General features: G+C 36.4%; 1 protein-coding gene across 2 annotated transcripts in view; it reads right to left on the reverse strand.

The window, feature by feature from the left end:
* HERC2 (HECT and RLD domain containing E3 ubiquitin protein ligase 2) overlaps positions 1-16820 on the reverse strand; it is a 102918-nt gene that overhangs the window by 10190 nt on the left and 75908 nt on the right. For both annotated transcript variants that reach the window (XM_041468549.1, XM_041468548.1), the window contains exons 68-86: positions 16075-16215; positions 15730-15921; positions 14256-14409; positions 13436-13543; positions 12128-12259; positions 11467-11625; positions 11257-11375; positions 10758-10883; positions 9698-9853; positions 9438-9553; positions 9120-9318; positions 7741-7955; positions 7246-7423; positions 6235-6396; positions 5388-5479; positions 4440-4579; positions 3232-3419; positions 2395-2592; positions 622-705 (exon numbers count right to left, since the gene is read on the reverse strand). In XM_041468549.1, the coding sequence (XP_041324483.1) occupies positions 622-705; positions 2395-2592; positions 3232-3419; positions 4440-4579; positions 5388-5479; positions 6235-6396; positions 7246-7423; positions 7741-7955; positions 9120-9318; positions 9438-9553; positions 9698-9853; positions 10758-10883; positions 11257-11375; positions 11467-11625; positions 12128-12259; positions 13436-13543; positions 14256-14409; positions 15730-15921; positions 16075-16215 (2859 nt within the window). The remainder of the gene's footprint in view (positions 1-621; positions 706-2394; positions 2593-3231; positions 3420-4439; positions 4580-5387; positions 5480-6234; positions 6397-7245; positions 7424-7740; positions 7956-9119; positions 9319-9437; positions 9554-9697; positions 9854-10757; positions 10884-11256; positions 11376-11466; positions 11626-12127; positions 12260-13435; positions 13544-14255; positions 14410-15729; positions 15922-16074; positions 16216-16820) is intronic.

A 16820-nucleotide genomic window follows, 5' to 3' on the forward strand; every position in this document is an offset into this window, starting at 1 on the left:
TCTGTGTTACACAAGTATCTATGGAAAAAAGGCATATCTGGCCTAAGGCACAACATTACATTTTCAAACATCAATGATAAAGAAAAAAGCCTTTTTGTATCAAAGACTTCTGCAATCAATATGACTACATGTGATGACCACCAAAGGACAAGAGTTTATCATCCTGAATTTTAATTATATTCAAGAGCTTTCTTTTTTTGCCTTTTTTTTCCTTACCCTTCATTTTTTTCTCTTTTTTTACCCTTCATTCAGCTGAGCATTTGGAAAGGTAAGAAGAATATTAGAATCACTACTCTCTTGAACTATCTAATGTAGTGAGCTCTGAAAAGGCAGTCCTTTATCAAGCAGGACATACTTTGTTCCTTAAGGAGTCTAAATCATTCACTTAACATTTCAACAAGTGTCCCCTCTCCCCAAACAACTGCAGTATGGATAAAAACATACTGAAAAGAATATAAGCAGCCCTAAAACTGCAGTCACTGCTTTATTGCTGGATTCTCTGATAAAAATTCAACTCTTAAGTATTCAGATCCCAAACAGCTGAAACAAAGAAAGGGCTTTGACCAACACAGCACTGTGGGCTAAACAATCAGAGTGAATCAGAAATTCAGCTGAAGATACCTGTATCCTGTTGAGCTCCACGACTGGCCCATGCTGACGGTCTCTCACCATAGTAGCTTGCACAACTTTTCTGAAAGCTGCCTCCTTAAAAAAAAAAAAAAAACAACAACAAACAGATAATGGCAAAACTGAAATCAAGTAAAAACCCTGCACATATTTTGCAGATTAACACGTAGTTCAATCCAGGAAATAAAAAATTCATATTCACCCGAATATGAAGGTGCAAGATGTAAGTCAATGATCATGTTATTTGTGCTAATCTGTTTTGTGTCTAAAACAGTGGAGATACTAAAAAAGTACAGAAGAAAGTCCCATCTGTATCACTTAAAACCATGGCTTGAAAGGTTGCACTTCACCCAGATACAATTATTAAGCAACCAATGTATTGCTGAGTACAAGTATAAAATAGTTTATACCAGAAAAATTTAACTATATAGAGGATAATTAACACAGACAATGACAATCAATAGAGCCAAAGATGAGATCATCTTGCTATGGAAAGCAATAAATAAACAACAAATAATTTTTTTTTAAAAGCAAATTCAAGTATCCGAGGTTCCCACACTAAATATTTGAATATAATTTTACAGTCAATTTCAAGCAAGATTAAGAAGATTTTGAAGTCTTTAGAGTCTCTGAAGGTAAGCCTGAGTTAAATGCCTAGATATGAATATGGCATCAAAACCTCTGATGCCTCGTGCTTCTTATGTATTTATGCCTGATATCCCACTTTATCTTATAGCTGAAGCCTTTCTGTAACTATTCTGCAGACTCAAGGAAATCAGGCTGAATGTGCCTCCTGCACATACATTCTTATGTGGAGCATTACATATGTAAGGACTCAGAATTAATAGCATTAACAAATGAAAGTCTCATGAACAGAACAGCAAGGATTTCTTTTCTAGTTTAGGTTTTGATGACTCCCTTGGTCTGTGAAGTATGTACACAGCTTGGTTGTTCTACTATACAATTCCATTGGAGTCTAGAGAAACAGACCCTGAGACAACAGACACCAAGTTGTCGAGTTACAGGCCATGTGTCTTATTTAAGGACACAGAGCAGCACTGCAGGGGGAAACTTAATCAGGTCTCTTTTCAAAGATATCTCACAGTAGATTGTCTGTTTGTATAATGTTTTCTTTTTCAGTTACTGTGACAGTGAGAAAATTCAGACCCAAACCTGATGATTATATTGAAGGCAAACCATGTTTTTATGGCTTATCGTATTTGAAGTTTTGAATAAGTGTTGCAGCTTTGAAGCATTACAGTTATCTACGTTTTCTCATGCCTGACTTAACTACTAAAACCCCCTTTTCACTACCACTTGAGATTGAACTCCTAGGTATTCTATTTTCACTTTTAGCTCAGTCTAAAAAATATCTGCACAGAGCTTTGGATTAACTAGTGTATCACCTGACCTTGGTAGCTGAAATACAAACAGGTATGAATTGATCATTGTCTACTATCTTACATTTTTTTCCAGGATATCACCCACTTAATACTCTAGAAGCATTCAGCTATACTACAAACTTAAGATTTACAGCATAAAGTTATTTTCAAGATCAACATACAAAAGCACTATGATGAAGAACTGAGAAAAACACTGTAGAGAGAACACAAAGAAAGAAGTTTGCATCTTCAGATTGCAAATATCTGATACACAACTTACAGAACAAATTGAGATATATAGCTCTTTTTTCTTCAGAAACAGCTTAAACAGCACTTCTCTGTTATGCTTACAAATCTCTCCTTTGGAAAAAGTTTGATACGATACCTTTCCCTGTGATATCAGTATTCCCCGTAACGTGTCAAACCCAACTGAGGGTCCCTGACCAGTTTCATCAAGTCTTCCTTCAAGATCAAACATTGGAATGCAAGGACAGAAGAGTTCTGAAATGTGATGCAGGAGCAGAAGCCTGTTTCTTAATGAAATGATGGGAATTTCCTGCAGATGATTGTACTCCATAGGAACCTATGATAAGGCAATGACATCCAAATGTAAATTATAATTATTATACATTTTATCATATTCAACAGAACAACAATCTTTAGATTTGTAGGTAAACTTGTATTAGAAATTCAGATATTTGCTTATTCACACTGTCAAAACTTCATACATGGAGTTCAGTTGTTTATAAAAGAAACTAATAGTATCAATCTAAACTGAACCAAGTATTATATGAGGGCTAGAATACAAGTGCTGTTCCGTATCTTACAATTTATCCATTTTACATCCTGTCACCAGTACTTCCAGACATAGCTGAAATCCAGAATATTCAAAAAACCAAGTCTTCTCAATATAAAGCAAGCAACAAAGAACTCCCTTGGAAGGCATAACATTTTCATAGCTGCAAGGCAGAACTAAATTCCTGCCAATTTTCAAACTGAGTTACTGTTGCACATTTGGATTAAAAACTGAATGAAGAGGCTTTTTCAGGTCAGAAAAATGGAATCCTTTGGAAATAAATACAGAAGTAAAACAAAGTTGAAGTCAAACCAAAGCACACTGAGCTTATGCAGGGATTTGGAAAGGAAATACATCTACTGAAAGGTCAGCAATAAAAACACTAAGTATGCTTAAAATCTGAATTCAATAAGCCAAAAACATTACCTGTGTAGGCAGCTTGCCAGCATTAGCAGGTTTACTGGTTGACCAAGCCAAAGTATGTGCTGAGCCACAGGCTACTCTGTTGATCTTTTTACCCTGAAGTGCTGCAACCAGGCGTGGTCTTTGGATGGCATTAGTTGTTCCATCTCCAAGCTGCCCTTCATCATTATCTCCCCATGTATACACTTCCCCTAAACCAATAAAAATAATTTCTTATCCCGAGGCTAATATACAATCTTTTATCAATTATTTGACCAGATAAGACCTTGGGCTGTAAACAAGATTTCTGTTACTGATGGCCATCCTGAAATCCACTAGCTAGTGCAGATAAATCTTGATTGACACAGTCAGGCCCACAGTCTCTACAGAGCAGCTGCATAGGAGGCATTTCTTTCCTCATAGTTTGTATACCTGAAAGGTTCTGCCCCAGAATAGGAGGAGATGGTAGAACACCATACTCTGGAACAGAACATCAGGAACAGCCTGTATTTGACAGTTTCATAGCAAAAGCAAAGCCAATATGAAAAAAAATTAAAAGGCTTAGTATTTTGTGTAAGACAAAAATCCTATAATAAGCTCCATTACTAGACAAGATACTAAAATAGGTGCTTGCTGTTGGCAAGATAATTGGGAAATACTTTTAAAGTAACAACCTCATTCTTGAGCATTTATTTTCCGCAGCTATATTCATTACTCACATTCATTTTCAGCTTGTATATTTCACTAGCACCTATAAAACACTCAGTTATTGTGCAGACTTGTTAATTGTGGGAGTGAATCCCCTACAAAGGACATTCACAATCTAAACCTGCTACGCAAGAAGCAATATTGCTCGGGTAGTGCTTCATTTGATCAGTTAAACACCTGAACAAATTCACAGGACGCTGCAAAAAGGAAAAAAAAAGGCCAAGTCCATTCAATGCTACTTCTTGACCATTCTGTAATCACCTTTAGAACTCTGTACTTTTCTTTGATCAGTGCTTATGCAACTTGAATTCTTTAATTTTAATTAATTTAGTTTTATGTGATCACTTTAATGTCATGCTTGCTGCTCAAGAAATATGCAACACCTGCAAATACAAAATATGTCCATGCACACAGAGAATCAGCATTTTTAGCGAGGACAACCTACCAAGAGTTGACTAAAAGATAAAGTTTCAATTTTTTCAATTTCAGTGCTAAGAACTAAGTAAATTATATGATTTTTATACCATCTTCAGTGCAGCAAACACAGTGCAAAGACCCTGTAGCAATTGCAATGACTTTCTTTCCTTGCAGTCCCTGCACTTGTCGTGGTCTTCTAACATGGTCATCAGATCCATGGCCTAAGCGATGATAATCTCCCTTGCCCCTGCACAGAGACATAAACATTTAAAAACTGAGTTTTAACTGTGGAAAAAAATGTAATGACAGGCTATGTCTGACATTTGACCTGTAGATGTACTTATTAAATCCAATACCAAAATATTCTCCAAACATTCAATGTCAATCATCGCTACCACGGACAGATTCTTACAGCTCCAATACAATGTTTCTACTTAATCTGGGTAGTTCCTTTTATCACTTTTCCAGAGGATAGTCTTTAACTCTTAAAGGAATCAAGTATTAGAAGCATTTACCTGCAAAAACAGTGTATTTACTGTTCTCAGAGACTGGAACTTCACACAATTTAAGGATACCTAAATGTCATATAAACGAGGTAGCTGAGGGCAGTTGGGAAGGTATTTTGCTAAGTCTTTTTAAACACTTCAGTCTAGCAGTTTAAACTACAAAATTTGGAATTTGTAAAATCAAATTCTCAGACTGCAGCCACAAGCTAGACACAGTTTTGATAATACATGAGAATGTTATTTATGTTATCAGTTTCATGCCCGGCATGACACTTCATACTGACTTCTTGGAAATTCTGCATCTTGCAGTGGTCAGTGTCTGGAATGACAACCCTGTGCTTAGGTTTCCAAGAAAAAGTACTTGGATTTTTCATTCACAGCACTAGAAAATGTTCCCCAGAGTGGGAGATTTTATTACTAATCAAGACTCAGGAACTCAAAAAATTTTTGAAAGAGAAGGTCAAAACAGTGAGGGAAGCATAACACTGGTATCTGTTACAGACGGGGTGACATCTAACACAGTCAAAATAACAAATACAGAACACTCACCATGTATACACAGCTCCAGATTTGGTAAGGGCCACAGAAAATTGTGATCCACATTCTACTTTAACCACTCCAAGACCTGTAAGGGAATCAATCTAGAAAAATAATACCAAATGAAAATTAAATGAGTTAATTAAGGAGACCACAGACTCAACTGTCTTAAGTAAAATATAAAAAGCTACTGTATGCCTATATGTATATTTATAAGCTATTTTTACATTATGTTACACCATGCTGGAAACATCTGGAAACAGAATGATACTTGGATACCTGTATTCAAGTAATTGTGATTCTGGATTTAGGATCTAAAATCCCCTGAGCATAGGTATACACAGTGACAAATACATTTCTCAAACACAAGCAACATTCACCTTCATAACAAATGCTGGAACTCAAATTTAATGGCTATGTGGATTTCATCCATAACATGAAGAACTTCCAAGTCAACCATGCATTCACAGAAAGGGTTTAATATAAAGTAATATTACTTTCCAATTAATTAATACCCCTTTCTGGACTGACATTATGACCGTGGTAAATTTATTAACACAAGGAAACATGAAGATTTCTTGGCAAAACCTAATGTTTTGACTGGAACCAAAATTAAAATTAGAAGTACTATTTACATCAGCAATGTTTTCCAAAGAAAAACCTTCAAGTGCAACTTTAACAGTCAGCACAAAGCTTAAAGTCCTGTTATTGTAACTTACAAAGTTCACTCTTAACAACCACCAGAAGAATCCTGATGTTCCAGGATGGATGAAAGTTTGCACATATTGACAAATCTGTCTTCAGCATTCTCCACCAACATCATAGTTTCTAAAGCGATGAAAAAATTACACAGAAATACCTTCATTGGTACTTTACATCCATCACTGCCTCCTCTCCCAAGTTTTCCATAATCTCCATCACCCCAGGACCAGACTGTATCATCATCAGTGAGGCACAGGGTCTGTGCATCTCCACTGCCACAGGCTATATCAATGACACGGTAACCCTGGAGAGCTTCCACCTGGAATGAAATCAGACATTTTTGTTTACCTTAAAATACTCAGTTATTTAGTTTCACAAAAGAAGACAAACTCAGCTTAGAGAGGTGATGACTGGAACTACAAGTCTGAAACAGCACAGGAACAAGGAAATAAAGGCAACTCTAAGAGCTTTGCTCTTTTCAAACAGAAAAATGAAAACTAACTACATGTTTTAAATACAAGATTTATTATTTCTTAATTGGTGAACTAGTTGATTTTTTTTTTACCTCAATGTCAGAGAGAACAATGCAAAACACCTAATATATCAAAGACTATATTCTGTTGAAATAATTTCAGGCACTTTGGGCTTGTACTGAATACAATATGTGAAAAAAAAAATCTTATTTTCAAGTAATCTTTTACTAGTTTACAATTTTTGGACACTTGCATAATAATCTGAATTTAGTCGACATCTTTTGAAATGATGCCACCTAGTGAAGCAGTAGGGGATCTGAAATCACAAAGTAAAAGGTTGGTACCCACATACATCACGTCCTTCCTATCCTTGCCACTACTTGAAATAGATTCCAGGTGGCACAATCCATCATTCAAAGCAGCACCAAACTTCACATATTTCTTTGAATTTTCTTTAAATCTCTAAAATAAATTCCTTGTAAACTGTTTGGTGACCACTAGCAAAGTTCTGCAGCTCCTCTTTAATTTTATTCCTCCTCTTTCATTTCATTACTTGCAATCACGGCAGCTTACAAATTTCTTACAAATACATGCCACTGTTCTGCCCTTTCATTCTTTGTATACAGAAATGCAAAAATTTATAAATCAGAAGATATTAACTGGACTAGGACTTGAGTGCTCCAAAGGTTTCTTACCAGTTTAGGTTTTAGTTGGTCCTCACTATCTCCATGGCCAAGGCGTCCATATCGTCCCTTTCCCCACGTGAAAAGGTCTCCTGCAGCTGTAATACATGCACTGTGTGCTCCCCCAGCAGCAATGTCAACCACTTCTATGCCTCTCAGAGACTCAATCACACGAGGCCGATCACAAGGGCTGAAAAGAAAACATCTGTCTGGACAAAACTTCTGGGACAGACCACTCACATTCACCAGTGTATGGAGAGTCCCCTCTTAAAATGAGAATGAGGGCACCTAAAATCACTGAGTATTTGCTTGCTCCAATTTAATATCCTGAGGATTTCTTTTTGACTAGAAAAATTCATTAATATAAAGAAACTATGAGTATTTGATTTGCTCCAGTTTAATATCCTAAGGATTTCTTTTTGACTAGAAAAATTCATTATTATAAAGAAACTATGATTAGTATCCGTTAATCATTTTTTTTAAATAACATTTTCAAGTGTTACTTGCCTTCGGTTTCCATGACCAAGTTTGCCATCTTCTGCTTCACCCCAAGAATAAACTTCTCCTTCAAAAGACAATGCCAAACAGTGCTTTCCTCCCGAGTTCACTGCAACTTTCTTTATAAACACGTGTTGAATGGATTCCAGTAAAGTTGGAGTAGAAACTGATTCTGTTCCTCCAATTCCAAGCCTACCACCTGCTCCATATCCAGTGGCATACAGCTTTAAAGTAAAGAATAAAATTGTTTTATTTGTCTCATGCAGAACATTCCCTAGAAATGAATTCTAGAGAAAAATTCTTAATGTATGTATGTCAGAATGCAGTTCAAAGAAAGTCTAAAAAAACTTTCTTACAGGCTTCTTATTTTCTCTCTTTTGGAAGATAAGGAAATATTTTGAAATATTTCACAAAAAAACTTTGGGAAAATGTGGCTACATTCAAGTCAATAAGAACTCTGACTTAATGGATTTAGTTGAAATATTCAAGTTTATTTTGTAAAAGTATCAAGGGACCATAGCTTTGTTTGATAGCATTACAAAATCATCTATTGCCTGTAGCTCTCCTTCTAAGTAGCACTATTCTAGTTTTCCTTCTTTCTCTCTTCTGTAGAATATGCACACCTAAACACAGTTGCTTCTTTCCCTTCCATCCTATAAATAGTTTTAATTACTGTTTTTCACTCTTTTTGTCTCTCTGAAAATAATTTCTTTCAACAGAATGATGTCAAGAAATGCCACTAATCTGCTCTTAACCCTCCTGTGAATTATTAACAAGGATGATACTGACCCCAAGGAATCATTACAGTACCTCACTAAATCAATGTAACTGTTACACAAAGCTATAGCTAAAACTCTCTATCACATCCTTAACAGCTGCCATCTGTATAAAAAGGAAAGCTTTGCAAATTCATGAATGGATTTTTTTTCTCCTACAACTTACACTAAACTTCTGCACTGAGATTCCTTTTCACGCAGGATTTCAGCACCAGGAAATTAGATCCTGCAATATCTAACTTACATTTAGCCAACTGTGAACAATCTCACATTACACCTCTCCCCCAGCTGGTAGAAATAATCACCCCTGTTTTAGGGAACTCTGTGAGCATGCTGCTTGTATCCAACCTTGTTTGACAAAATCTGATCACATTTTTGAATAGAGAACTCAAACACGTTTCTTGTTTCAATCATATAATGCAACAGTAACTGCAGTCCTAGAAAATACTGGTGGAGTAGGTATAGTTTAGATTAAAAAAAAAAAAAGTTACTACTATCAATAAAAATGAACCCTGTACTATGCACACTATTTTTTATTTAGCTAAACCCATTCTGACTGAGGGTGAAATATTTCAAGACAGTCAAATAAGCAATCATTTGTTATATCCTTACTTTCCCATCAGCAGTCACTGCAAACAGAGTTTGTTCACCACCAATTAATTGCACTGGTCTAAGGGTGGCAAGAGCTTCACATGGAGTTGGGACTTTGACCTTTGCTCCTTCAATTCCACCAAGCTGTCCTCTGTGATTATGACCCCAACCATAAATAGTTCCACTGCCTCCAGCTGAAAGTGTCCAATCATCAGGTCGTCTGCAGGAAATGCAAAACAAAATCTTATATGAGCTTTTTAAAAGTCACAAAAATAGCAGTTAATCATTGTACCACAATAGTATCACAATACCAAACCAGTAATAGTTGAAAGAAATTACCTATTCATCCACTGGACAAGCTGCTCATCCTGTTCTCTCTTAAAGACATCATGGCACTCATGAAGAACATCCATATTTTCATTATCTGCCATTAATTCTCGGATTTTCTTTGCCACCTGTGAAAAATTTTGCATTAAACATTATACATGTTATTGATTACTCCTATCACAGTTGGCATAAAATAACTCCAACTCATTGTATCTTTTTACATGAGACACTCTCACATGTTCCATTAACCATTTGAAGTATTCCTGCAGTACCTCATCAAGGAAAAGGCGAGGCAAGGGTGTCCTTTTATCAAGAGCCACAGCAACCCTGGATGCCATGCAGTATCTCCTGAACCAGGCCCATTTGTGTGTTTCTGCACAGCAAGGGAGTGTGTCCAACTCCAGATCGCAAGCAAGAGCCACAAGCACCTTCATACAATCAAAAAAACATTTTTAGAGAGGTATAAAAAAACTGCAATAGAAATCAGTAAGCGTTTGATAGAGATGAACAGCTCATAGGCCAGTAGGGCCTGAACAGTCTCAAAGACTTCAATAGTCTTAAAGTCCCTAAGAGCCATCTTCATTACACTCATGGATGGGGTAACATCAAGTGAAACCCCACTATCTCACATGGTTAAGGTATCTAATTTCCTCTTTCAATCCAAAAATTTTCATAATCTCCCTGTGAAAGCATTCCCAGATTAATTACCTTTTCCACATCAAATCCCATGTGCTTAACATTTTACCTTCCCTTTCTAAACTAAGTCTCCTTTTTACAATTCAATGAATTTTCAATTGATATTCAGTTTGACTCAATTTAAAATTAGTGTTTCAGATTAATATTGTGAACAACATCTTACTTCCTCCTTCTATAAACTTAAGATTTTCTTTCTCTTAAGATAGGTACACCCTCTTTAAGTTTCACTTTTATACTATAAAGGAGGATTTTTCACCTTTTATCCTTCTTGCTCTTTAGAATTCCTCAACTTGTTCATTTTTACTTTGAAGTACAAGGTCCATTTAAGACATTTTCATTTTTTCCAACTGGATGTAAAAAACCTTCAGAGTACTAAACTAACTAAATAGAAATGTACAACATTCCTATTAGGAAAACTCAAAATCACCAAAAAGCGTGCTTACAAGATGTTTTCCTGAGTTTCTCTACCTAGCTAAGTCCTCTTTATTTTTCATTTGTGTATTTGATTCTCCTTTTAGAAGCAGGATTCTGGTTTTGTCAGTAAACGTTACTGATACAGGACTAAGTGAGCTTAGCGCATCTCAAAAAAATCCCACAACTATTTTAATGTGTTCTTTACTGATTGTCCTGCCTTACCTTAAAGAAAGGGCTGTGGAGCAATTGTTTGCCACCTCTCACAATGGGGTCTTCATAGTCAAACTGTCGCTGCAAAGCTTCTGGAAGACCTTTAACCAAAGCAGCTAAAGCACTCCCTGTAAAACTCTAGAGACACCACACAACTAGAAAGTTAGTCGTAGTGCACGCATTACAGGAAGTACATTATTTAGATGACTGTGACAAAAAAGAAATGACTTCCCAACCTACAACTAGCTGTGTGAAATACCATTTCCATCCACTTGTTCAAAAAAAAAATATTTCTACCCCTTTTTGGCAATTCAGAAAGCACACCTGCTAAGTCTTGGAACTAGCCATTTTTTCTTTTCTAAACTGGAATACTTTTTACAGACCTGCAGACCTGTGCAAGAAGACTATTCATTTGCCCATTTCCTATGTTGCCATGGACACAAAAAATGTTGTACATCAGGGCTAGCACTTTAATCTTAATGTGAAGAGGAGAGCACCACTGCCTTCTCACCAAAGCTCGTGTTTCTCCCTCATTGTCCCCTAGGATCCGGTTGATGTTAATGGACTGGCCAAACTCGGTGGTGAGCAGCTTCCGCAGTCTCTGCAGGGCCCACATTCTGTGGCCAGCAGCTAAGGAAAAGTAAGCACACAAAGAACATAATTACTTAAAACAATCACCATAACTTCAAAAAAACAGACCTCATTTCAAGACTATACTCACCTAAGGCACTCAGTTGAGCACAAGCTGCAAGGGAAGCTGCCAAGCGAGGAACTATGCTCCTGTTGGAAGCAAAATTTAAGCGGAAATCCAACAAACATGTAACCAAATCCATGGAGGGACATGAAAGAATGCAACGATCTGAGAGAAGGTCTTTAGGGCCTGCAAGAAACAAAAAGGAACAACAGAAAAAAAAGCTGGGGAAGGTTTGTCCTCACACTGAAATAAGAACAGAACGTAGGCAGGACTGATTTGACCCAAAACAGCACTCTAGAGGACTAGTCTGCATGTGTTATCTATTCTACTTCCCTTTGAAGAGACAGGAAGAAAGATGTACTTTCATGACTTCATTTACATAATTTAAAAACAGATGCATTTTAAAAACTTTCAGATTACTTGTGGCCCAGAAGTATCCTCTCTTCACTGATGAAGAGGCAAATTAGAGAAAGAAAGAAAATATTTTCTTTCTTGTCTATGTACAAGTGCACCTCTCAGGACTCAGCTGAAAATGCTTCCTAAGTATGAATGAAAATGTTTTGTTAGTATAAATGTAAATGAACTATTGAACTTTGGCATGTAAATACCATGCACTTAAGTGCAGTGTAAAAAGCAAACAATAAAATCTACTCTTACCCTCCTGTAAATGCTGTATGTGATCCCTTACCTGCAGCTGGCATGATAGGATAAACTGTGAATCGCCATCCCCATCCATTCACAGACCCATCACTGATGAACTTCCACTTCAACTCATCCCCTGGGATTCGCAGCTCACTAGACCAATCTGACCACTCACGACCTGTTAGAGCAGGCAAGACAAACATACTCAGCTACACTGTCTGAGCCATACATAGCCACTCATCCATAGCAACTGGTTAAAAATTGTAAGTATCACACAAAGGTATTCTAGAAAAACAGCTATGTACATGAATATAAACGTAAAGTACATTAATATAATGTAAAGTACATGAATAGCAAAGTACATAATGTAAAGAAGAAATGTAAAGTACATAAAGTACATGAATATAAATGTAAAGATGTTACATTAAGACTTAAGTTCAAAACCAAGTCTTAAAAAGTTCAGTTAGAACTGCTAGCAGATAGCCTAGTACCACAAGCAGGAGGCAACTACAAGAGCTTAATAAAATCCCTTGTCCTATTTTCAAATTATCTTTCACATTACAAAAATATAAAATAACCTGTACATTAAATAAAGCTTTACAGCTTCCAACCAGGAACCCACCAGAAATATCTCAGTAATGAAACACCTTTGAGGAAAAATGGGGCAACATGAAAAGCCTACATTATGACTGCACAGGCAGTAGCTACTGAGACCCTTGCACATAATGTAGTGTATGGGCAGGTTCAACACAAAATTTGATGAGATTAAAAATATTCCTCCAAAACCTACTAGAAATTAATAGTGCCTAAAAATTAAATCAGATATATCAAGATTAAAAAAGTGAAGAATTCATGTAGTGTCACATACAAAGGCCAGAGCAGGAAACAGAAAGAAAGAGCACCAAGCTATTATTTTGGGCATTTGACAGAAGAGGAGCATTTGTCTTGACTGTATGAAAGCTGAAATTTCTCTACCTGAAGAAGGAAAAAGCTAGCAAAATAAGTATCCCTTTCCAATTTGTTAAAATACACTTTGATTATGTAGAAATTCACATATTTTGGCAGGGGTGCTAAACACTGAATTTTATATTCCATCCGTTCTTTGGAAGAACTGGACTACCTAATGTGCACTTCCCAGAGATTCTCCATATCCAAAGACACAAGATCAATCTTTGTGTCCACATCCTGCAAAACTTTCTAGTTCAAAAGACAGTATCAATTTATAGAGGTTTTCCTCTCTTTGATTGGCCTATCCCTAACAAGAAGTCGGTCAGAAGCAGTGGCACACTTCGTTCAGCAGTTAGGAGCGCATCCCTCCTGCACAGGGCACTTTTGGAAAGCCCTCTCCCCGCACCTGATCGGACGGACACAATCCTGTTGACGCCATCCATTATGGTGAGTGGATCGTGACGCCGCTCGGTGGAGCACTGCCGGTCAAACTCCACCCTCAGCCCCTCAGCTCCTGAACAGAACAAAGAGTTCACACAACAGTTCTACAGCAATCAACATCACAGACAAATGCAGGATTCCAGAAACCCACATGAAATCAAACAGTTGTTTGGAAGCCATAGTGCCCATTAATAAAAATAACTTCTTTTGATTTAATGACATTATTTGCCTGTAATTTCTTCTCATTGCAAGGCTTAAATCACAGCAAGGTCATGAATGGGGCTAGCAGACAAAAGACCATACCAGAACATTCAAAACTAAAGTTGTAAAAGACAAAAAATGCCTATTTACAGTTAAGATAGCTCACTGTTATCTGTAACATTTGGTAAGTACAGGTAAATTACTGAAGGAAGCACTAAATGAGAAGACAGCATTAAAACAAAGAAGTATTTCCCTTGCTCAAGACTAGAAGATGAGTTTTAGATGAGTTTTCAACTACTAAACCTGAAAAAAGACTCAGTCCTTCTCAGCTTCATAACTGAATGGAGAACAGCAATGATATGCAACTGGAATCACACCCAGTGAACCCAGGAATACACATTGTACAGAACTGAGACTTTCATTAGCATGTAAGAAATCAGCTTCAAGAAATACTTTTTTATAGCAACAGGACACATAACACGGCTTTAAAAGTTCAATACGTATTCTTTTAAGCTAAGGAACAACTTAATGGAGGCAGGCTTATAATTAATTGAATCTTAGCAACGTAACTCAGAATTCTGTACCTGGTATTTTAACTGTGCCACTAGAAGATGTATCATCAGTATACGGATGGCTGCTCTCTACCACAACTGGCTGTGAAGAGAGGCGACCACTCTGTGAATCAGTTGCTACGTCTTCTAGTTCTGTGACACAAAGCTCCAACAACATATCAGCAACCTAAGAAAGAAAAATACACATTTTGCAAACTGTATGTTTGATTAACCCAATAAATCTAAGAAAATGACCACTCTTCCCAAATTTACAATAAACCACTTGGGTTTGGAAATCTGATTCAAAATCATCATATTAACTCAAAAAAACTATTTTTGGTAGTGTTAGAGCTAGAAAGACTTCTAAAACTAAAGGCCAAAAAAACTTCAGTTTTCAGTAAGTAAATGGCAACACAAATAATTGCTTTCTCTTACAGAAAAAGCAAACTATTAAATCTAAGCTATAGAGCATACACCAGCATGGAAAGGTATAAATATTTAACTAGTATGAAATATTGAAAAACCCTATTTAGGGAGGAAATTACAAAGGTACTAATCTTAAAAGAGTTTCTAATAAAAATTATGGCTCCAAAACACAAAAACCCCACACAAACCCAAAGACGTTCAGTTACTCACTATTAATGATAAAAAAAAAACCCCAGAATTAATGTATAAGTGGACATACAGCATGTATGTAATTTGACTTGGAAAACTCAAACCCAACATAAATACACATAGCTAATCACCACAAATTGGGCAGGGGGAATAACACTTTTTAAAATCTTAAAAAAAAAATGTATTGTTACTCATTAGGAAAATTACTAGTTGAAAGGTAAAGCTACCAGAAATATTAAACAGCTTTCAGTTCATGATTGTATACACATATTCTACAAATAATTTATGATTTGTTACATTCTGCCAGCTATGTCAAAAAAATCCCCACACCCATGGATACTTTGTAAAAAGTCAGAAGCTTCAATGCATGAAATGTACATCTTAACAGTTCATTTATTCATTAAGATTTATTCATTAAGATATTAAGATTTATTCATTAATGATATTCATTAACAATACAATACACTAACAGCATTTTTAGCTGGCAGTAATGACTGCATCAATTTGAAACCAACTCGGATGCAAAAAAACCCCATCTTAGAAGTTTTTATACTAACATTCTACAGATCGAGTAAAGAGAGCTTAGTTAATTCAGCTTCATTCCAATACCCACTGACACTTGGTCAGTACAAAAATACATTTTATCTTAATGTCTAATTCCAGCATGAAAAACTGAGAAATAGGTCCGTTACTGACATCTGCAGCACATGCATATATTCACATAATATTTCCATTAAAACAGTTAAAGCTCACATGCATTTAATTTCAGCTCAAATTTTCATGTGTAATAAGTTTCTCAGGATGCTGAACTGCACGTCCATTACAAGAAAGTATTCGAGCAAGCTCATAACAAAAAGGGCCCAGTTAAAATGCAACAGAAACAGAAGCTGACCTGTGGGTAAGCCGTGCCCATGCCAGACAGCACAGCTGAGAGAACATCCCTTCCCTTTTCGCCCGCTCGGTTGGACACCGCAAGCTTTAGCAGGTCAACCATGACTCGCGTGTCATCTGGGACCAGGAGACTTGTAAACTCATCCAAGTACTGTGGTTCTGGGCCAGACACCTTACTCTGGCTTTCCACATCCTACAAAACATACAACAAACATCCCTCTGTCTTTGCACAGATTTTTTAAAATGTCATTTACAGAGTAACTTTTAAAGTGCAAAAACCAGAAAAAACTGCTTGATAAAAGCATGGTAAGGACTTAAGTTTTGGGAAGAGTATTGACAACATTACTTCTTTGGTTTTTGTCATGGTTTCTGCAATAATACTGGCAGCTCCAGGATCATCTGTGACTGGAATGAAAGGACGGGAAGAGGCAGCAGCAGCTGAGGGAGTTACAGCAGACGGTGTCACAGCATCTTCTGAAGGAACAACCTAGCCAGAACAAATAATACCTCATGAAATCTTCAACAAGACACTGTAAAACCATTAAGAGTTTAAGTATTTATTAGAAGGTCTAGTGCTCAAAGACAGCAGCAATTTAAAAACAGCCATAAGTTCAAAACCAACAGACTCACTGCCTGTATTTTTAGCTTATTAATGTGCATAAAACAGCAAACACTCCCCTCAATGCCAGCTGCTACAAAAACATACAATAAAACATCAGTGCCTGCAGAAAAGTCTACAAAGCAGAAGGCAAGCCCTGACAATACCTATCAAGTTCACAGTTTATAAATGCAAAAGACCTCTTCAATAGCAAGCCTTTTCTTTTTTCTGCTTTTGCTAGCAGTTAGGAATCAGCATAGCAGAATTTCATTCAGGGCATCATGTCTACATCTGTTATCTAAGTTTACAAATAAATTTCATTAAGTAATGGCCAAATATTCTGCTATTCTTGGCTTTTTTAACATCACTCCTGTAAAATGAATTCAGTATCTCTAAAATATTGCTAGAAATCATCATGATTGCATTTAAATGACACAATGCTTTCTGAAAGTTCAAAACTGATCTTACACTGAAAGTTTAATTTTTTCAAATCT

This window comes from Pyrgilauda ruficollis, unplaced genomic scaffold, assembly GCF_017590135.1.
Source record: "Pyrgilauda ruficollis isolate IOZ18807 unplaced genomic scaffold, ASM1759013v1 scaffold22, whole genome shotgun sequence".
NCBI lineage: Eukaryota > Metazoa > Chordata > Aves > Passeriformes > Passeridae > Pyrgilauda > Pyrgilauda ruficollis.